This window comes from Chiloscyllium plagiosum, unplaced genomic scaffold (genome assembly GCF_037043375.1).
Source record: "Chiloscyllium plagiosum isolate Xiang-an unplaced genomic scaffold, Cpla_swu_hap1 HiC_scaffold_8, whole genome shotgun sequence".
NCBI classification, from domain to species: Eukaryota; Metazoa; Chordata; class Chondrichthyes; order Orectolobiformes; family Hemiscylliidae; genus Chiloscyllium; species Chiloscyllium plagiosum.
Window position 1 is genome coordinate 54,487,058 of NW_028270146.1, and position 22,735 is coordinate 54,509,792.

The window sequence follows — 22,735 nt, forward strand, 5'->3', positions numbered from 1 at the left end:
ATAATGAGAGGCAATGCTGAAATCACATCTACAGTGCCATAAACAGCTGAAACTGCTTCTGCCAAACTATACATGTCATCTATAATCCTTGGAGAACTAAATAATGTTTTAAATCCAGAGAGGAAAAGAAAACTTCTTCCATCACATTTGTTTTCTACAATTGCATTAAGCACAAGCAGAATACTGATTACAGAGCACATTTTTCAGCAAAGCTCAAAATATATCCTCAGCAGGATATGTAAAAACAACTTGTGTGCAAACTTTTACCCTGGAGTCACAAATAAGATCAAGGTTGGACACAATGCCAATAATCCTCTTCCTGCATCCCTTCCTGCAGCTCTGCAGTTATCAGACTCATCAAAAGGAAGGGAGCATGCTCTCTAGGGAACTCACCCATAAAATTTGGTGATAGCCTGAGAGAGCTAATTTCAGTTCATTTGTTTCCATCATGAAAGTACAGAAATGCAGATCAACAGATAATTAACTACACATAACAATCTTTCCGTTCTCTGAAGATTGAAAATGAAAATGATGCCCAGATAGCGATGAGTTATTTACTTTAGGAGACTCTTCGGTCAAAACCCAGGGGGCTTTGAATTAAAGTAACTGGTAGAGAGAGGGTCGATGAGGATGAAATCCAAAGGGTGGTAGGGACCTGGAATTTACTGTTTGAAATGGTGGCACAGACAGCAATTCATACAATATTTGAAAAAATTCTAGGATGTCAACTTGAAGGGCTGTGACTTAACAAATTCCAAACCTAGGACAGGAAGGTTTGGTAACTTTTATGGGCCTCCCCATCCGTCAACCCAACAGTGACAATCATAATATTCTGATCTCTATAATTACAAGTTCTGAACTAAAAAGTATCAGCTAAGAATAGACCAGCAATAACTCTGTATTATACTCAAAAGTTGTGTGTCTTTTTTGTTGTTTCACTTAATGTCAACTGAAAGGAATGTGTTGGGTTTCTGCTCGTCCAACTTAACATTAGCAGAACAGTCATGGAATGCCTCCAAAAACAGTGTCATTGCTGTTCTCCTGTGGTCATACTGCTGATTATGTTTCAGTCAATCAGAAGCCCTGCAAAAATATACTCCCACCCAAATTCAATTGGCTATGACCCTTGTTCAAATTTAAATTCAGCAAAGTTTCAAGACATGCAATTATGCTGAATGTGAAGTTGCTTGCAGGCATAGCCTTTTTTGGTTTTGCACCATTAACACTTCGATAGAACAGAGTAAGATATAAATAAAGAAACATATAAAAGAAAGATATAAATAAAGAAACAAAGAGTAGATCTTCAACACATTTGTCCAATATTCAATTAGATCATGACTACACTTTACATAAACTTGATCTAAATCATAATAATACTCTTTTAGTTATAGAATCATAGAGTCATACAGCAAAGAAACAGACACTTCGGTCCAACCTGTTCATGTTGACCAAGTTTCCCAAACTAAATTAGTCCAATTTGCCTGAGTTTGACCCATATTCCTCTAAACCTTTCCTATTCATGTACCTACCCAAATGTCTTTTAAATGTTGTAACTATACCTGCATCAATCACTTCCTCTGGAAGTTTATTCCACATACGAATCATCCTCTGTGTGAAAAGGTTGCCCCTCAGGTCCCTTTTAAATCTTTCTCCTCTCATTTTAACATTATGCCCCCTAGTTTTGAACTCACCCATTCTAGGGAAAAGACATGTGTTATTCATTTTATTTACTCCCTCATGATTTTATAAATCTCTATGTTCTAGTGAAAAAAATTCCAGACTCTCTAGATACTCCTTATAACTCAAACCATACAGTCCCAGCAATATCCTAAGAATTTTTTTCTGAACCCTCTTCAAGTTAATAAATATCCTTCTAATACCAGGCTGACCAGAACTGTACACAATACTCCAGAAGTGGCCTCTCCAATGTCCTATACAGCCTCAACATGATGTCCCAATTCTAGTTAGCAAGGCTGTTGGATTGGTACCTGAAATACAGGATCAAACAAATTAGAGAATGAAATGAATGGCTCACATGGTGGTTTGGAGATCAGGATTTGCAATTTATGGGACACTGGCACCATTAGCCCAGAAAAAAAGGAGCTGTTCCATTAGGATGGGCTCCATGCATTCCACCAGGACACTAATCCCAGCTTGAATTGTAGAATGTAGGATGGGGGCTAGTTGGGTGACTTGATATTTAGAAAACTAAAGATGAAAATTGAGACAATAGATTGGTGAAGTGATTTGGCTGAAGTGAAACAGAGTAGGAGAGGAACAGAGGGGTGAATTTTCATATGCTCTAATAGGCCAATCCACATACTTTGGTGGCTGGTCTGAAGATCTGACATAGTCTGAATTACAACGGATGAAAGAGTCATGTTTGCTGTCAGGAAAGCAAATGCTCACATTGTGTTTGCCGTTGGATATTGAGAGAGTGGAACTCCTTTCTGTTGATGGATCAAACTGGCCAATCACTGGATGCCATGGTAATCATGTGGATATAACGTAATGGCATTTAGTGCCAGCAGTGAGAACTACCCTAATGCCTACTGTGAAGATATATTGGCATTAAATATGTGTACTGTCCAACTCTGGCAATGGCCAATGAGATGAAGTGTACAGCTATTTTTTGACATGCCACCAAGGTCCACAGCTGATCCTTGGAAAACAACCACCTCTTACATTGGTTAATCAATACAAAGCAGAGGTGAGAGATAAACATGGCACTTCCAAGGTGACAAACTACAACTAGTAGTTTGCTGCAAGGAAGGATACTGAGTCCTCCACTATTTACAAACTATATTATTGGTTCAGATTGAGAGACTGAAAGTACAGCATCTATGTTTGATGATGATACAAAGCTAGATGGGATTATAAGCTGTGGGGAGACAAAGTGACTGCAAAGGAATAGAATGTGGGATTTTCAATTGCCCATAGGCGTTAGAAGAGGAGCAGGAGGGTCCCAAATCCTCCAATAACCCTTCAAATTTCGAATTTGAGGATAGAGGTAAATGATGAAGCCATTCACCTGTAAGTAGTATCCTGTTAGCCTCCTTGTTAATGAACCAGGCACGGCAAGATGATGACTTTCAATTTGTAATTTGCTAAACCTGAACAGTTAGCTGGATATTCAGCCAAGATGCCAGATTCAATGCAGGCAGGAATTAATTCATGGTTTTATAAAGCAAGATTTGAGCACATAGGGGACCATGCTCTGGATTCTGTTCATTATCTTTAACTTGAAAGTTTGGCCACTATTGTGCACTGAAACAGGCAGCACGGTGGCTGTGGTTAGCACTGCTGCCTCACAGCACCAGGGACCTGGGTTCAATTCCAGCCTTGGGTGACTGTCTGTGTGGAGTTTGCATATTCTCCCAGCGTCTGTTTGGGTTTCCTCTGGGTGCTCCAGTTTCCTCCCACAGTCCAAAGATATGCAGGTTAGGTGAATTGGCCATGCTAAATTGCCCATAATGTTCAGGGATGTGTAGATGAGATGCATTAGTTGGGGGTAAATGTAGAGCAATAGGGTAGAAGAATGGATCTGAGTGGGTTACTCTTCGGAGAGTCAGTGTGGACTTGTTAGGTCAAATGGCCTGTTTCCACACTGTAGGCATTCTATGATTCTATGAAATATTGCTGGCCCTCCTTGATGTTGCCATCTCTATTGTTCCCATCATTGCTCCGATCTATCTGCTTTTACTGCTCATGCATTACAGATAGCTCTCACGTCCTAGCAATGTGCCACATCCAATTACAGCACTTATATTTGAAGGTTGATTTGCATAAAGGATGTAGATCCAGCATGGGTTTATGAACCAGAAATGTTGGCTTTTGGGTTCCTGACCAAAATTATAAAGTAAGCCAGATGGATAATAATATAATATGTAGAGTTTAACATGGGAAGTGTGAAGTTTAGTATTATGAGCAGCAAAGCAAAACATTTTTGTAAAAGGCATTGAATTTGCAAATGTTGATGTTCAGAGTGACTTTAGTTTATCCATACAAAGAAAACAGAAAGGTAACATAAAGGTATAGCAAACAATCAGAAAGGCAAACATTCATGTTCACTTTTATTTCAAAGGACTTGAAGTTCAAAAATAAGAAAGTCTGGCAACATTGTATAAACCACTGCAGGAGTACTGGAACTGTTTTGGTCTCCATATTTAAAGGAATAATTTTATACAGTATTCGCTTTGGAGCCAGTATAGCGAAGATTTGCTTCTGGCGTGAGATGGTTTTCCTATGATGAGATGATTAATAAATTGGGCCTATATTCTCTGAAGTTTAGGAGAATGAGAGGTAAAATTTAGAAAATTTTGAAAGGGCTTAGCTGGGTACACAGTGAAAAATTGTTTCCCCTGGCTGGGGAGTCTAGAAGTTGGAGGCATGACCTCAGGATACGGCACAGCAATGAAGAAAATCTTCTTCACTGAAAGGGTTGTGGATTTTTGGAACTTGTCAGAAGTCAGATAGAAGTGTATGCTCCATCGTTGATTATTGTAAGGCTGTGATAGACTGTGTTTTGCTTTCTCAGGGAATTAACGAGTATGAAGAGCAGGCAGAAGATCTCACATGGTTGTAACGAATGATGCAGCGGGTTCGAGAGGTAGCTTGGTTCACTCCTATCACTTGTTCTTACATTGCCCATACCTTGGCAACAACCTCCCTTAAAAAGGCCATCACTGATTAGGAGATTCACTGATTAAATCCAGCTTTCTACAAACTTCAGCAGTAAGTTTGACAACAAAGACCTCTGCAAGTCAACAAAAGTCTGAATGTACCCAGTTATCATCACTGCATTTCTGTACTGCTGTGAGACCTGAGCTGTGGATCAATGATATGACAGCTCTCAAAAACTTTAACCAGAAACGCCTCCTTTAGATTCAATGGGAAGACCATCAAACACAAGGTACTTCCTTCTTGAAGACAGCTCCACAACCATTCAGTCAAAGCACTTGCAATATCAACAATGATGTACTACACACAAGGCCCAAATGGTCAATGAGCATTTCCTGTGCCAGGTCCCGTTTTCTTAAATCTGGTGAGGCCAGTGTACCCAGGGAAGAGAATGAAAATACTCATAAGCTCTCCTTGAAGCATTATAGCATTGACATTAATGATCAGGAGAAACTTATGATGAATTATTCAAAAAGATAAATACTTGCTCACTAAGCTGCATCATGGCTTAAGTCTCATTGTCTTAATGATGGGACAGAATGGCAGCAGAGAAAGAAAGAAATGGAAGCAAATACTGCATGCCAGATCCCAAAGCCACATGGAGTACATACCTGAAAATATATGGATCAGCCTGTTCCCCACAGCTGAAATTCATGACCCTAGGTAGTTATCATGCTCTTTTCCCCCTCCAACTCCATTTTGATTTATTCCCTTCCTGCACTCCCTATACCCCTCCTCACCTTGAATGGTTTGCTTTGCCCAGAATGGACTTTGTGGCAAATACTCCATTGGATACAATGAGTGTTTTTATTAGTTTGCAAAAAGGGGAAAATCTGTCAGTGATTTTGGTGGGGAGACGGCTCTAAGTTGTTTGTGATACCACTTCTGGGTACAGAAAAGAAAAAGAAAAAATATCATCTTCTATTATGGGATGGCTAATGACAATGAGTGTCTATGTTTAAGGATGCTACAGGATTGTAATTTAGTTATTGATTTGGTTTTTCTTGGTAACTTTGTTTGTCTCTACTATTATTGGTGTGTTTTATGGGGGTAATATGATGTAGTGATTAAAAAAATTCTAATTGCCCTATGATTTTTGTTCCAGGTTGCTCATAGATTGCAATATCTGAGTGGTTAATTTGCAATCCTGGAGAATTAACAATAGCAAGTGAGAAAGGAAACTCCTTCCATTCTAATCTCTGCAGTAGTGTTAATTTTAAACCTGAAACTCTAAATCAGATCATGAACTCCATGTCTGTTCAGGAGTTAAACACTCCTTTAGTTTTACATAACCACTATTTAACTGCAGTTTAACAGGATTTGTCTTGTCTTGTTTTGCATAAACCCACTTTTCAATCCAAGCAAACTTAAAATGAATTTGTCTATTAGTGTGTTTTATCAGAAACATTCAATTCTTTTGCAGTACCATAATGCTTAAGGGTTTTTGGATAAAGATGCACATTTAAAATACAAATATCACTTCATTAATTTATTGTTTACTACTTACCAAGCAAAATCACAAAAAATATACTTACTCACTTAAAGGTATTTAAAAATACTTACAAACACATGTGTTTCCATTCTCTAGAATTTTATAGCCATGCTGGCAGTCACACCCATAGGATCCAGCCACATTGACGCAAACAGTATGTTCTCCACACTCGTGGGTGCTAATATCAGCACACTCATCAATATCTGAGGAAAATGAAAATCTTGTCCTATTAATTACATAAATATATTAATGAATAAATCCTTCTAGAATGAGAATGTTTTTGAATTAGCATTGAACTAATTAAAATTTTGAAGCTGTTTTATTTCAGGCATCCCATGTAGAGTTTAAATAATGTTTAAACTCTACATGGTGGACATTTATACATTTCTCAAGGAATCAATGAATGGTTTAATCACCACTTCTGATGAATGGGCTATAAATACAGCTGTACAGTGAACAGCGTTTAGGATGCTCAGGCACGTCTGTCTAGGCAGTTTAGCTAGTACAGCAGCAGCTGTTTAAGTGGGGCTTTATCAAAGGTTTGCCTGATACAGCACATCATAATGACTTTCCAAATTCATTTGGGACACTAATACCTCAAAAATGTTAAGACAGCTGTCAGACAGAACCTTCCCCTGCTGAGATCCTGTCAGCTATCATTTATTTTCTGTATTTATCCAGAATCATTTCGTTAACTTCTTTGAAAAAAGTCACTTGTCTTACTTGTAAACCAAATGAGATAACCATACAACAGAGTTACAATTGTGTTTGTACTGTGGAGGGGTAGAAGCTAATCTAAAATACATGTGAATCAGATAACGACCAGCTATAGAAATGGCAACATGTGTAAAGTTGATCATTTTGGAGAATTGGCCAGATAATAAAAAACAAGTTGTTTTTGTTCCTGCTGTTGGAGCTCTGTGCTAAATTGTGCAATCTGGCAATCAGTTACATCAGGAATGCAGCAGCTAGCTACATGCTGACGGATTCCAATTAAGTCTTCAACTGGAAGGTGCTAATGGCAGACAGATTCAGTGAAATTTTCATTTGGAGAATCTTCAGTACCTTAAACATTTGTCTTCAGCTTCTTGTATTTTGTACAAAAGTACAGGATAACTTGGTGTTCTATCCAAGTATACATTAGAATCATAGCATTCGCAAAAGCCATGTAGCCGTTCAACATAATGTCTTACTATAGCTGAAGAGGAATAATAAGTTGCCTGGTTTTCCAAAAATAGCAATGCTACCCAAATGAAGGGAGATGATTGAAACTTATATAGATCAATCAAACCACAGTTCCCTCTTAGTGCTTCTACAGTGGAAGTAGGGTGGAGCAAATCCTTTTCAAGTGATATATCAAGTTTTACTGATAACTTTTTGTTCTTTGCAGGTGGGCCTCAGCATTGTAGGGAGACTAAAGAATGAGGATGATTTTTGTTCTGCGTTTTGAGTGGGAATGAGACAGTAAGTATGAGTAAAATACCAGGCCAGTACTTACGCCCCCATTCTTCTGTTGATCTAAATTGAACCAGTCCTTGAAATGGGCCTGTTCCAGAAAGGCATCTCATAATTTAGGAATGGAATCTTGGAATGTTACAGAATAGATGGTTGCTAATGGGCCAATTATGTCTTGCTGTTTTCTGCACGGGCAACTTATCTGGTTCTACTCCCCAGTCTATCTCCTGTAGTCCTGTATAGACAGAACTCTGGTAACAGAGTTTGTATTTTGCTGATATTACTCAAATGAGTCATCCATTGTAGAAGCCTAACACAAGGAGTATGTTAATAGAATCGTGCATACTAGCTATCGTGGGATTAGAATACAGGCACTGTTTCTAAAGGCTTTTAGAATCGGATGGATACTGATCTGATAGTTACTATTACAGCTGTCACCACCAGTGGACACACAAATCCTCGACCAAGTAGGATGATAACACTGCTCACTTCCGGGAGAACAGCCCAGCCCAAGCACTTTACCTATCCCTCACAATTCAATGCAAGTCACACTTAAAATAAGAATGGGGGTCCAGATACAAGCAGCAACGAATCAGCAAACAGTAGACTCTTTCCAGGGCCAGAATGCTGTGTGAGAAGGGCCATCTCTGCCACATTAGATTGTCAAGGAAAGGGAATTGTTTCTTTACTCCAAATATAGCTGCTGAGCATGTATGAAAGGAGCGAGATCATACTAATGTGACATCTCATGGAACTTGAACCTGTGTCTGTGAGGTTCCAGATAAGATGAACTCTCTTACTGTCTTCTGTAAGTACTATGTTTAATAAAGTTTACACACAAGAGCAGAGATCTCACTTTACTAGATGGCGAGGAGACCGAACTAGAGACTGTGGTAAAACACTGAAGTTAAGCCCATAAGTATTATCACGTCAAAGAAAAAGCATTTAGGACAGCCCTAAGGTCTGAACCTGATCAAGGAGGTGGAGCTGTGAGCATCACTGAAATGAAGGTCAGTGGTGGCGGGAGTTCAGTGAGTGATGCTTTTTAAGGCTTATCTAGGCACTGAACCATGGAATGGGAATGCGCACACAGGAGAAGACCCATGCAGAGTATGCAGTAAGCAACAAGGTGAAATCTGTCATCCATAGTGAGGGAAATATTACAGAAATTTAAAGGGAAAAAGGATGCAATCCATGCCATAAAAGATTCCATCGCTCAGAACCTGTCTCACGGAGGGTTTTGAGTGCAAAGTGGGAGACTAGGGCAGCTTTGGCAGCACAGAAAATTAAAATCACGCAGCAAGGACTGCAGACTGGAGAATGAATACTTCCTGGGAGATGTGACAAGATTACAGTAAGAATTTGACTCTCCTGACAATGCAGATCCACAAGATGAATGCTGCTATGTAAAAATGCAGGTAATTGGCAGAAAACTAGTTATAAATTGGATATACCAGAGCGGATGTATCGATTATAGAGATTACAGAGATCTTACAAGTAATTCGTAAATATTGTGATTCTTTATAAAGCAGAGCTGCTTGTATAGCTTTAAAATTCTTAAGTTGGCCAGCAGTGAAGATGTGGAGTTCTACTCAGTGCCCTATGGATCTTTAGCCTGCTGTGGACAGCCTTTGCAGTGAGACTGTGATGTGTCTTTTTAACTTTGTTTCTTGTTTTCTGATCTATGGTTATGTTGTCTAGAGCTGAAATGTAACTTTTCTTCTTCATTTCTCTATTCTGTAATTAACGATTGTACCTTGGTACCTTTGTACCTAAGATGGCGCTGTAAGTAGAGATTTATAAACTTTTCACCGTACTGATTTGAGTACATGTGACAATAAAGCCAATATATTCAGTCATCCATTCTCTCCACTGCAAAAACATGCCTGCCCAAGCATTGCAAGACAGTGGAGCAGAATCTCCATTTTTCTCAAAACAGCAGGGGAAAATTGCAGGACAGGAGGCACCAAAGGCAGTAGAAACCAGTCACCAGAGGGAATTCTGGACAATTGGTTTGTTTTTTCATCATACAGTCACAGAGAAAGAAGCCACTATTCAAGTTATTCATTTACTGGAGTCTGAGACTTTCGATCTTCCTATACTATTGAATGCAAATGACATTGTTCCTAAAAACCCAGCTGTCTCTTTTGAGGAGAATAAATTCTTTCTTGAAGAAGAGAAAGAAGAAGTAAGATGTCTACTGATTAAACAAACTTGGCGAGAAGATGCAGCAACAGCAACTGAAGCCACAGTTAGAAGAAAAGGTTCCTTTCAGAGGAGTTAGCCAGACCACTGCTACAAGGAATTGACCTTGTACTAGTTCAACCACTAAATAATTAAATGAAGTTTCAAAAGTTCCGATAGCCAGTAAAGTCACCATGGAATCTGTGACACCTAGGATTATGGAGTTAGAGACAAATCATACAAGAAAGAAGTCTCAGAGCTTCAAAACAAATTCAGAGCCATTCATGCTTCAGGCAGCTGGTGGCAGGGGGCGTTTTGCCATACCCGCACAAGCAGTAGCCAATTATATGCAACACAATCCTTGCAAAATGTATAGAGAACATCAATGAATGAACCAAAAATGGCCCTTCAAGAAGAAGCACAACCCCAGTTGCTATTAAAACATGATCCATAGGGAAAAAAAAATCTTTAAGTCCAAAGTGAATCAATGTGCAGAAATTGTTGGTGTGTATAGACTGCAGCAAAAGGCTGCAATAGAAACCATCAGCAAACCACAGAAACGCTATAGAGTTTCTTACAGCCAAAACCTACAAGACCAAACTACCAAAGTCCCAAGGACACAGAATATTTTGATAAAGCTTAAAGTCGAGCATCAGAATGAACTTGAACAGGCCAGAACTCAACAAGAATTGGCTGTCAAACTGCCTTAGTTAGACTAGCAGGCTAAAAGCCCAGCTGTTAGAAACTTGCAGAAGATTTACAAATATTTTGTACTTACAACCAGCGTTCTCATCCAGTTGACACTTCAGAGATAGGAGGGGGACAAAAAGAATATCGCAGAAATAGAAGTTTCAGATTATGTTGGACAATTACCTGATGAAAACTTTCTGCTAGAGTTAGTGGATGATGGCCTAATCTTTCAAAAAACAAAATCTGCAAGAGAGTTTCCTTGTTAATCTCAGGGACCACCTTTCGATAGATATCAGCTTAAGTCAGTCTGCAGATCATTGTACTACACACAAATTTCTCAATGATCCTGCTCCAGCAGTTTATCTCGCTGTCTATATTGGGACAGTCCTGCTTTCTCAGGGATTCTTCAAGACATTATTGCCCGCACCTCAGCAGCCTCGTGATGCAGCAAATACTGAACACCTACAGAAGAAGAAATTCCTATCCTCAAAGTATTCGAGAAATCTTCCCTCCCTTACTTTCAGTAACGTCTTCAAAATGCCTTTCACTCTTCTTTTCATCTACAATACTACATTATCCCAAGACCAGAAAGCAAAGCAGATAGAAAAGAGAGTGAGAATTTCACTTCCTCATCTTCTTTTTAAAGAGGCTGTGCTGATTAGAGTTTTCTCCTTTAAATTTCCTCGATTTATCTTCACTGCTGCTACTTTCTTGTCTTTGTGATTTTCACAGCCAATGGGCCAGCCATCATCAGAAGCTATCATTCCATTCAACAATATATGTTAGCTCTCCAAGGATATAACACAACAGCACATACATCCGATATGTCCTCTCAGAAAACTGAGGAAATTTAGATTAGATTTCGATTTAGATTCCCTACAGTGTGGGAACAGGCCCTTCGGCCCAACAAGTCCACACCGACCCTCCAAAGAGTAACCCACCCAGTCCCATCTCCCTCTGACTAATGCACATAACACTATGGGCAATTTAACATGGCCAATTCACCTGACCTGCACATCTTTGGACTGTGGGAGGAAACCAGAGCACCCGGAGGAAACCCACGCAGACACTGGGAGAATGTGCAACCTCCACACATACAGTCGCCCAAGGCTGGAATCGAACCTAGGAGTCTGGTTCTATTAGCACTGCTGCCTCACAGAACCAGGCTCCTAGGTTTGATTCCAGTCTTGGACGACTGTGTTGTTGGAGTTTAGTTTCTCAACCAACAGAGATTTATGGGGGGAGAAAGCAGAGAAAAGAGTTAAATATTTCAGGTTGAACAATGGTAAAAATGTGTACCATTAAAAGATTAGATTAGGTTGGATTCCCTACAGTGTGGAAACAAGCCCTTCGGCCCAACAAGTCCACACCGACCCTACAAAGAGCAACTCACCCAGACCCATCCCCCTACATTTATCCCGGACTAATGCACCTAACACTATGGGCAATTTAGCATGGCCAATTCACCTAACCTGCACATCTTTGGACTGTGGGAGGAAACCGGAGCACCCGGAGGAAACCCAACGCAGACACGGGGAGAATGTGCAAACTCCACACAGATAGTTGCCCGAGGCAAGAATTGAACCCGGGTTCCTGGTGCTGTGAGGCAGCAGTGCTAACCACTGAGCCACCATACCACTCAAAAAAAAGCAACTTAGGAGATGCAGACTAAGTACAGCTACTAAGACTGTGTAAAAGGTGCAATATCATAGTGGCATCAGATCATATGGACCTGGAACTTGGGTCTGTAGGGTCCAAGATAAATGGACACGTTACTGGAACTATTTTCCTGCAATAGGTTATGGTCAATTGTTAGTAGTTACTTTCAATAAAGCCTGTTGCTGCTAACTCAAGAATGTAAATATCACATTACTGCATACACACCACAAGAACAGCTGTATTTAAATACTAACTGATTTGATTAGATGCTTTTTGGTTCTTCTTCTTTGCAACTAGCACTGAAACATCCACTAGGTAACAGTCCTCATCAAGTTCTACTGCACTCTCTCTGCTAAAGCCACTTATCGAGGCATTACTGATATCTGTGCCTTTTTGGATAAGAAAGTTATGCAGATCAAAGCAAGCTACAACACTGCATGCTATACATTCAAGCAAGCATTCAGAGTCCTCAAAATGAAAGCATTCTTCAGGTTTCTCTTATTCTCTCTGTTGTTATCTCTACTGAAGCACTTTCTTTGCTGTAATGCCCATGGCTGAGTCATTATGTCTGATGGTAATAGATTTACTTCATCAAAAAAATGCACATAATCATAAGAAATCGCTTCACATAATTCTTTTCATCAAACAGAGGATGAAAACTTCACAACAACCTCCAGTAAATTTGGCATTAATGTAGACAATTAATGGGGGTTTTGGTTTAGACAGTCTAGAAAGCAACAATGACTTTCTCCCACTCCAGTGTAGTGAATCCTGAGGTGAACAGGCAGTCCAATGCTATATCCACACACTCTGCCACAGGGACTCTAGGGGGTGTTCGAAGAGGTGAATATGCTAATCGGTTTTTCAGACTTCTGCTGTTTGTGCTTGGATTCTACCTGGGCCTGTCAGAGATGTTCAAAATAGTTGGCAATTTCAAGGATGCCTCTTCTCCAGTTTGATTAGTTTAAAGCAATGAGTCAATTGGGATCTTGCATTTTTTCATGGAGGCTTTATGGACACCCTTGAAGCATTTTCTCTGCCTTTCTGCTAACTGCTTGCTAAGAAGTAGTTCAGAGGAGAGAGCTTATTTTGTAAATTTTATGCCAGCTACATCGACAATGTTGGCTGCCCAACACAGCTGCGTGATTGTAATTAGTGCCTTAATGCTAGGGATATGAGCCTGAGAAACAACACTGTTACTGGAGCCAGTGTGTTGTCATCAGATTTGCAGGATTTTGCAGAAGCAGTAGTAATATTTCTCAGTAATTTGAAATCATTGTTGTATGTTCCTGATTCACAGAGAAAAATAGGTAACAGGGTTTCCTTGTAGAATATGAACTTGAAGCTGGGTTTGAGATCTTTGTTACCAAATACTCTGTTCCTTAGATGACTAAAGACTGATGTTGAATTTCATTATTACTATCTGCCCTCATTGAGGGTATAAGAATTGGTTCTCATTGTTCAGTGGCTCCCAATGGATCTTTTGCATGGTGGGAGCAGGACAAGAGAGGACTGATATCTTCCAGATTTTTAAACCAAAAGCCCACTCTCTCATATACCTTCACAAATATGTCAACAATGATTTGAAAATCAGCTGTGCAGTGTATACATGCACAAAGATCATGCTATAGCTCAATGCTCTTGGTTCTGCATTGGAGATGACAGATTTAACACAGTCTCTTGGTCATCATGTATGGATGTTGCTTTCCAGTGGGAAGTTTCATGGATATGGGATGGAGTGTTGCAGCGATGGAGAAGAGCATTGGTGCAATGAGACAGCTTTACTTGACTCTGGTTTTCACACATATAGGCTCTGTGGTAGATCCATTGGTGAGGACGACACTTGCATATTGTCTTACAGCAGACAGAAAACAGTGATCAATTTCTGTAAGCAGCCAAATTTGATAAGAACGCTCTATAGTCCCTCCAGGAGAGTCAAAGGCTTTTATAAGGTCAAAGAAAATCACATATAAAAGGTTATTGTTACTCTTTACACTTTTTGTTTGAACAGAGATCCTCATTGCTGTGCCCCTTGATGAACAGAATCCACACTGTGACTCTGGCAAGATCTCTTCAGTCACTAGGAGGTGGTGATAGGGGAGAACTTTTGTAATGACCATCATTGTGGCGGATATCAAAGAGACCGCTCTGCTGTCCGCCACAATCAGTTTTATCACCATTCTTGAAGATGGTCATAACCACAGAATCAGATCTGTTGGTGTGATTTCCACTTTGGATGAGGAACAGGAGGTCATGTATTCATGACAAGATTGCTTCCCCTCTATTTCGCAGAGATTCTATCTGCGCTGGTAATTTTGTTGGTACTCAGCTATTGGATGGTCTCTTAACTCATATCAGGCTGGGGTTCTGCTAAGATGGAAATGCGGGATGTGATCAACGGCAGCACATGGAAAACGGAGTTTCATTTGAAGAGATCCTCAGAGTGTTTCTTCCAGTGAGAGACAACTGCATCTTTATTCATGGTGATGAGTGACATTCTCTTCCAGATGCTCAGTGCAGTAGGTCCTTGGGTGGTTGGGCTGTAGGCAATTCATGACTGGAAGTCACAGCTATTGGTGAGGTACTGGAATTCCTGGAATTTCCATCCACTGTTTATTCTTTGTTGGTTCCTTATTGGATAGGAGTCCTAATTTCTCTGTTGAGCTGCTTTCTTTCCTAGGATTTTGGTCATACTCCCAGTTCAGGATTGCCTTATGCTTGCAATTTAGTAGCTTCTGGATCCGAAGATCATTCTCACTGACTAGTCTTGACATTTCCTTAAAGCCTAGAATCTCTTCATAAGAGCTATTTATGATGGATTTAAGCTTCATGAGCCTCACCAAGTTGGTTGTGAGGCAATGACTGGTTACACATGATCTGAACATTCCATGAGATGATGCTGTTTCTATTCAGAAGATTCACTGGACTTAATGCAGGAGCTAGCAATGCTAGATGGATGCCATCTATAGCAGCCTGATATTGGAGATACTTGTAACTGGATGATCCTAAAGTGATGTTCTTGTTATCATGCCATACAGCTTGAATTCTCCAGCTCCGTTAAAAATGGTGTTAGGTTTCTGACAAATCCCTGGTTGCCTCTACAGATTCCACATAGCCTCTTGGAATGAACCAATTGCATAGCAATTGTGTGTAGTGAAGTTTTCCAGCAACAGACACAGCTGCTCAGCAGATGATCTTGGCTAAAGGTCTTCACTGCAAAAGCTGGCATCATTCTCCCATTGTTTTTGTTTCAATAAACAATACACTCATACAAAGATCCTCACTGCTATCTTTGACAGATTACCAAGGGCTGTCAACCCTTTTTGAGGGGCTAACTGCCTGTGTGTTTTATCCTCATCAAATACTGCTTCACTTTTATTAAGTTGACTTTCAATCTTCTTCTACTGGTAATAAACCAGCTCTTGTATAAGCGCCAAGGTTGTCAGAGTAAGATGGTCTCTGTACAGATGCACTGCAAAACTCAAAACTACCCCAAATAGCCTCTTCAAATATAGCAATGGCTGTTAAAAACCTCTCAGGATTATGATCCACAAGTTCTTACCAATTCAAGCAACAGAAGCATCTCATTTCTTACATTGTCCTGAGTTTCTGGACCATGTCCAATACAAATTTGCATATATAACATGAACTTTGGCAATATTAGCTCATTACAATAAGACCCCAGATCCAAATAGGAGCAGCTATTATATAAGATAAAGGCCTAATGTAAACAAGATCTACCTTCAGTTGCAGATTTTGAAGAGTTCAATGCCTGCATTTCTAAAATTCTGGAAAGTGTGTGGAAATTTAAGGCACATATAAGGAAAATCTTACCATGTCAGTTTGAAACTACCAAACTATTTTACTAGTTTTTTCCAGGTGGTAATTATTTTCATGATCATTTATAAAATAAAAAAGAATCATTTTAAAGTTGTAAGATGCCAAAATGTATCCCTGAATACCATGCAACAGTGGATTTAATATTATGTCAAGCAGAAACAGAATGTTAATACACCTTTCTCAGTTTTGGTGAAAAACATTTCTAGTTAGAATGAGAGCAAAGTAAAAGGTGTAAAACAAGCAAGAGGCAAGACAGTCCAGTACTAACAATACATTGATTGTCTTCACACACCTGAGCAAACTTTGCCATCTCCTTCATAGCCAGGAGTGCACTTGCAGATGTGTTCACGTTCATTTATTGCAAAACATTGCGCTCTTGGATCACAAGTGTGGCTTCCATCCTGACATGGATTTACTGTATCAGGCCTCAAGTTACCTATAGAAAGAACAAGAGAAATACATGACAAACTGCATTGGAAAGAAGGGTTGTGCCTACTGGGGGAAAGAGCACATATAATTTCAGAAGGCCAGTTATATAATGACTCAGGGACAGGGGAATAATTTAATTAGGTTCAATTGGTATATACTGGTGATAAAACTGGAGTAACAATCCAGAACTTCCAGCAACATTATGAGGACATGGGCTTAAAATCCACCAGGGCAAGTGGTGAAACTTTAACTCAATAAAAATCTGGAATTAAAAAAACTCAACTAATGGGGACCATGTAACCACTGTTGTGAAAAATAAACCCTTTGTTTAATTTATGACCCTTTATGGAAATAAATCTAGGCCATTCTTACCTCGTCTGGACTACCTGTGACTCCAGACCCTCAGCAATGTAACTAATTTTTAACTGCCCTCTGGTCAATTAGGAATGGACAATAGTGTCCACATTCATGAAAGAATAATAAGAAATAAAGATGATCTTCAAATGGAAAATCAAGAACGTTGAACAGTAGCTACTGTAGAACAGCATATAATACAAATGTGGGACTTGTAAGAAAATGGATTGCAACAATCTAGGAAATTTTAATTTTCATCCAGATTGAGACACATATTTTTTGAGTACATGCTCTTCATGTTTCTTTAGACTTTCCCAGTCTGGAGAGTTGCATTGTACATCAGTGTGTCTTTTGTGATAATAACATAATCAAGTTGGCATTATGCATTTACTATGACTAAATTATAGGCAGCAGTATGAGAGTATCCTGAAGGAAATTAGAGAAGGTTCAATGTTCTGATTAGTCCTACCATTAAACCCAGCTCAATAAAAGCTTTATTGTCCTAAATTCATTCCTATTTGGAATGAAATTCTTACCAAGAGCTAATTAAATTGCTACAAAATATATTTTAAAAAGAATGATTGATGTAAATTACGTTTTATCACTGATGACAATGTACAAAATACTTTCCCATTGCCAATAAACAAGCTTACTAGAAAAGAGTCCTACATATTTCAAATCAAAGAGCTTATGATCCCCTTCCCAATCAGACAGTTTACCATTCATTGAATACTATAACTTGCTGACCTCAGGCCAAAAGCAGACTTATTCACTTGTTCAAAGTAAAAGACAGCTTTGTTAAGATATCTGACACGTTAAGACCATGTCTCAATCTTTTTAATGATCTTGCTGTTTGGTCATTGTCCTTTTCTTACCCACCTCCTTTATGAATATATTTTTATGGCTTAATACATGAGCAAGTACTTTTTATTCACGAAAAACCAGAAGGCATGGGTCAGTGTTACTGCAGAGAAGACATATAGTATATTATTTAAGGATTAAGCAAACAATGTTTTTACACCAGGAGGTGATGGCAAATATTGTTTAGCTTGCATATATATATAAGACAGTTAACTCCTTGAATTGGAAGGAAGTGGTCAGGATAGTTTTAAACTGCTCACTGCATGTTTAAATACTGTTTTAAAAAAATAAGGCATTGACAATTCCACCACCTTATTCTTTCTTCATGGAGCTAATTAAATAAAGAAATGTAAAAATAGGGTGTGATTCTAATCCGGAAATGATTTACCTCTGGCGGCTCCAATCTGGTTAATCATTGCATATCTAACAACCTTCTCACTCTCATCATAAAGCACAAAAATACGATCAACATTAAGTTGTTGACTGGCTGGAATCGTCCTTGGTGCATGTTCACAGTCATAGTAAGTAATGTTCTGCCTCAACTGATATCGAAGTGTCTGTGTCCCACCATTCCTGGTTTCAACTGAATACTCTCTGTAGGTTGTAGAGGTAATTGCTGCAAAGGGGAAGTTTGAAAGTAAAATTAGTATCTGTACTACTTGCAGAAACTTAACAATGAAATATTGAAAATTTCAAGATTGTTTATACTTCTCAGCACATTGTTTACACAGAAAGCTAATTTAGAATGGGATTAGTTATATGCCATTACCAAGCTCTTCACATGCCAAGAAATTAGTAATCTAATTATTTAGCAGCTGCTTTCAGAGAAAATTGCAAGACACATGATTTGAAACAAAAAACTAAAATTTTTCACATTGCATGATTTTTACTGTGCAATAAAAAAAATACAACTTAATGATGTTAACATACCAGAACTAGAACGGTAGTAGAGTTCATCATATGGCTGGATCTGGACCGTAGCACCTTGGGCAATATCAGGCAATTCACCTTCAATTTCAGTGGCAATGCTGAGATAATTCTGTGTATCAAGTCCTTGAGCTATTTGCATTATATTTAACTTCTCGTTGCCAGGATAGAAGATGATATCAACATTGCGAATAAATTTAGCACCTAGAAAAACGTTTTAAAATGTAAGTTATGTAATAAAAGTGACCTGCTTTCACAAGATTGTAGTTGTTCGAATTGTCTCTTTCGTTACACCTCCAATAAAACCAATATGTCACATGATGGTAACATTACTCCACAGAGGCCAGCATCCCATCACCAAGGCACCCTTTATTTACACATGAACAGTTTTCGAATAATACTGCTACGTACAGTGTCAGTATATCTTTTTATCTGTCAGCCAGGGCTTCCTGATTGCAGCACAATAACAGCCCCAATCAGGAAACTCATATTCTATGAGGACCAGCTGACCTTATTAGAATCACTACAAATGCTATCTTATCACAGCAGGAAATTACAGTATAATTATCTCAAATCCTCACACTGCATTTCAACTGACATCTAATGAGGACCAAAAGATCATGACCGATGTTTTTCTCCACAACCTAGTTTGAGGTCAACTATAGCACTACCATTCTACTCTATAGTATCATGACAGTTATAAAACCATTGCATGATATAAACTGCACACAGTGATATGCAGAGATAGACAGAAAATTGTGAAAGAGAAGCAAAATACTTTGGGGAAAAAAATAAAGAATTACAGATGATGGAAATCAAAAACAAAACAGAAATTGCCGGAAAAACTTTGCTAGTCTGGGAGCATCTGTGGGGAGATAACAGATTTTATGTTTTGCGTGCAGTGATCCTTCTTCAGATTGCTTGAAATTTAAGTAAATTAATTCTCACCCTCAGCAGGTTCATCATCATATGATACAAAAAAGTAGCTTGACGATGAATGGATCACTGCTCTAGCAATTGTCAACTAAGTCAACACGGAGTGGTAGCCTGACTTTATGCAACTGGATGGATTTTGAATGGCTCACCACTGGTGTCTTTATCTGTTGAGCCATAAAGAATGCTTCTGGCAAACATAAATTGTACAAAAATATAGGTAATAACTCACAATTGGTGTGAGATTCACAAATTATTTATTTTACTAATGTTTAAAATTAAGAGACGGACTTCAAACACTCCATTCAAAAATGGTAATCACACAACATAACACAATGTTAACTCAGGTTCGAGTTTTGATTAATGATTTCAACATTAAATATTTTGTAAACTGAAGCACAGATCTGAAAGAACACCAAAGGGCTTTTTGCTCATCTGCGTGACACAGTCTACAGATGGGCTGTTCCAGCATTAGGCCTTGGAGTCAGGAGTTCACAACTCTTCACTTATCAATGCCATTGCTTGCTCTGGACTTTGAAAATATGTCAAATTTCAGTTAACATTATACAATAGAGATGTATTTACCTGCAATGCTGAAACCATTTTTGAAGCCTGGTTGTTCCACAGCAAACAACCATCCAAAAAGATCTCCAATTATAGGAAGCGACTGCATTGCCCAACCTACCACCTCAGGAATTTGGCTAATAGCTGTAAAGGCTCTCCCATCATTTACAACTACATATGCATGGAGGTCAGCATTCCGAAACTCCACAGGCATTCGATTGGCTCCAACTATTAATTTTCCATTTACTTTTCCATTTACACGCTGAGTAACACCTACAAAAATTAATCAAACTATTATTGTGTGAATGTACAAGTGCAATTGTAGGCAGACAGTTTCAAAACACAGAGCTAAAAGTTAGTTAAGACAGGAATGTTCTTTTTTTTAAACTACCTTCTGGTAGACATTCTCTTCCATTGCCATAGTAACCAGAATGGCAATGACAGCAGAATCCAGTTGAGTAATCAGCACAATAAGCATGTTGGGAACACTGTCCCTGGTTTCTCGCACAGGTTTCCCTTGTGCCTGTATTGTACGTGAAACCTGGAAAACAAAGAATGATTTAGTTACAGTATCCAACATTTTTCCACGCTACAACAAAGAAAATATCAGTTCATAACTTATACCACTCATGAGCTATCAGCAACATTACTATTTTCAATGAGACTTGTGCCAACGTTGTTTTCTTTGAAAAAATCTGTGTTACTAGGACCCTAAACTATGGGGATAATAAGCTATCAAATCCCTATTTACCACTTCAACAAATACAGACTTCATTGGGCAATAATTTTATTTACACTTTCTTTATTTTTCAATAATTACACCACTTGATGACTAAACGTAAAAATGTCTAAATGCATCAGGACATGCACTAGCATTTATTTTTGACACAGTACATTGCATTTGTTATATCTTGCTCATCAATTGTAAAAGTGCTTTTTTGAAGAGTAAACTCTAATTCTGTTGATTTTTATAGAATAGAATAGTACAGGGACAATTTCAAACGTGAACATTTTATCATTACATATTGATAAAATAGCATAAATATATCTGAAATCAACTTTCCATGTTACTTACCACCAGTACCTATTTCATCATCTTCTTCCACACTGACAATATGTCTATTATGTGTAACTGGTAACGGATTTCTCAGCAAAGATTCAACCTCTGAGTATCCACCAGGGTACCTTGACTCAGTCATAACCTCAGGTTGCCTCTCGGGATATGATGGCAAAACCCCAGTCTCAGGGTATGATGACACAATGCCTGCCTCTGGGTAACCTTCAGGATAGGAAGGTATAATGCCTCCATCTGGATATGGTAGGTTGTCTGGAATCCCATCAATTCTATCCACAGCCTCTGTGGGTACAGAAGGCATGTATTCCTCTTCTTCATCATCATCTTCATAATATTGTTTGTAATCTTCATTGTCAGTGTATTCAGATTCCAACATATTATGCTTAACTGGGCCACTTAAAGCACTATCCAATGTTACAACAGAGTCCTCTCTTGAAGGCGTCCCTCCTACATTTGCTGGAATTACATTGTTAAATGAGGAAGCTCCACCGATATGAAAAACCCAAACTCCTCGAGTACCTGAATTGCCCATTCTGCAGTGATCATAAAATAATATGATTAGGCTTAATTTAACATTAACAGATGGCTTTAGTTATTAGTGTTTCAAGCAGATTTCCAGTGAATGTCAGTCAAAATTTCACTTTGTCACTCAAAATAATTCCAATTATAACTTAGTGAATATAAAGCCTAGCACAAGATATCAAGTACATAAAATCTACAAAACTGAGTGTTTGTTACTTTACTTACTAGTAGTTTATTCACCTAGGATATTAAGTTCTTAAATACATACAAAAGTTTGCAATATATTGCTTCAGAATGCAATCAGCTAAGCATTCAAATTCGCTTCTAAAATAAACGTTTTTAATTTACTAAGTAATTAAAGCAAATGCATTTAGATAGAGCCTTTAACCTCAGAAAAACGTCCTAGGAATTGAATGGACAAAAGCTGATGGCAATGTGAAGAAGTTGATATGAGGATAGATGTCTAAAGGCTTGGTCAAAGAGGATTGAGTTAAAGAAGGAGAGAGCTGCAGAAGCAAAGTGATTGAAAGGGCAACATTCTACATGGCAATGAAAGCAATCTACAAAGAAAAGTACTCACTGATATAGGTTTTTCACAGATTGTTCATTGCTGGTAATACTGTAATAAGGACCCTCACTTTTCCACAGAAAGAATCCAGTTTCCCCTCTGCTGAAGCCCACGCGAGCAGGCAGCTCTATCTGAACATTGTAGGACTCCTTAGGACGAGTTCCAAAGAACTGCAACCCATCTTCTGGGTAGAGAAAAATTGCATAGGTGTTTGACTCATCAAAAGCCAACAGTGCCTGAAAGGTGTTGAACTAAAGAGAGAAAAATATGAATAAATTACATAGTCAAACAATTTCTTCAATCATGAGACATTTCAGAAGAATAACCTATTTAAGCCTACAGAAAATGTTTAGAAAATTAAAATAAAAGCAAAGTACAGCAGATGCAGGAAATTCTGAAATACTGTCCTGACAGATACTGCAAGACCAGAGTTTCCAGCACTTTCTGTTTTTGTGTTTAGAAAACTGGACGTTTTCACATGAAAAGCATGGGATCAATGTTA

At 38.6% G+C, this 22,735-nt stretch overlaps 1 protein-coding gene across 5 annotated transcripts in view; it reads right to left on the reverse strand.

Annotated features, from left to right (window-relative positions):
- nid2a (nidogen 2a (osteonidogen)) overlaps nt 1-22,735 on the reverse strand; it is a 113,913-nt gene that overhangs the window by 87,301 nt on the left and 3,877 nt on the right. For all 5 annotated transcript variants that reach the window (XM_087989853.1, XM_087989855.1, XM_087989852.1 and 2 more), the window contains exons 3-10: nt 22,246-22,484; nt 21,144-21,676; nt 20,460-20,609; nt 20,090-20,341; nt 18,575-18,775; nt 18,033-18,260; nt 16,293-16,436; nt 6,244-6,375 (exon numbers count right to left, since the gene is read on the reverse strand). In XM_087989853.1, coding sequence (XP_087845979.1) covers nt 6,244-6,375; nt 16,293-16,436; nt 18,033-18,260; nt 18,575-18,775; nt 20,090-20,341; nt 20,460-20,609; nt 21,144-21,676; nt 22,246-22,484 — 1,879 coding nt within the window. The remainder of the gene's footprint in view (nt 1-6,243; nt 6,376-16,292; nt 16,437-18,032; nt 18,261-18,574; nt 18,776-20,089; nt 20,342-20,459; nt 20,610-21,143; nt 21,677-22,245; nt 22,485-22,735) is intronic.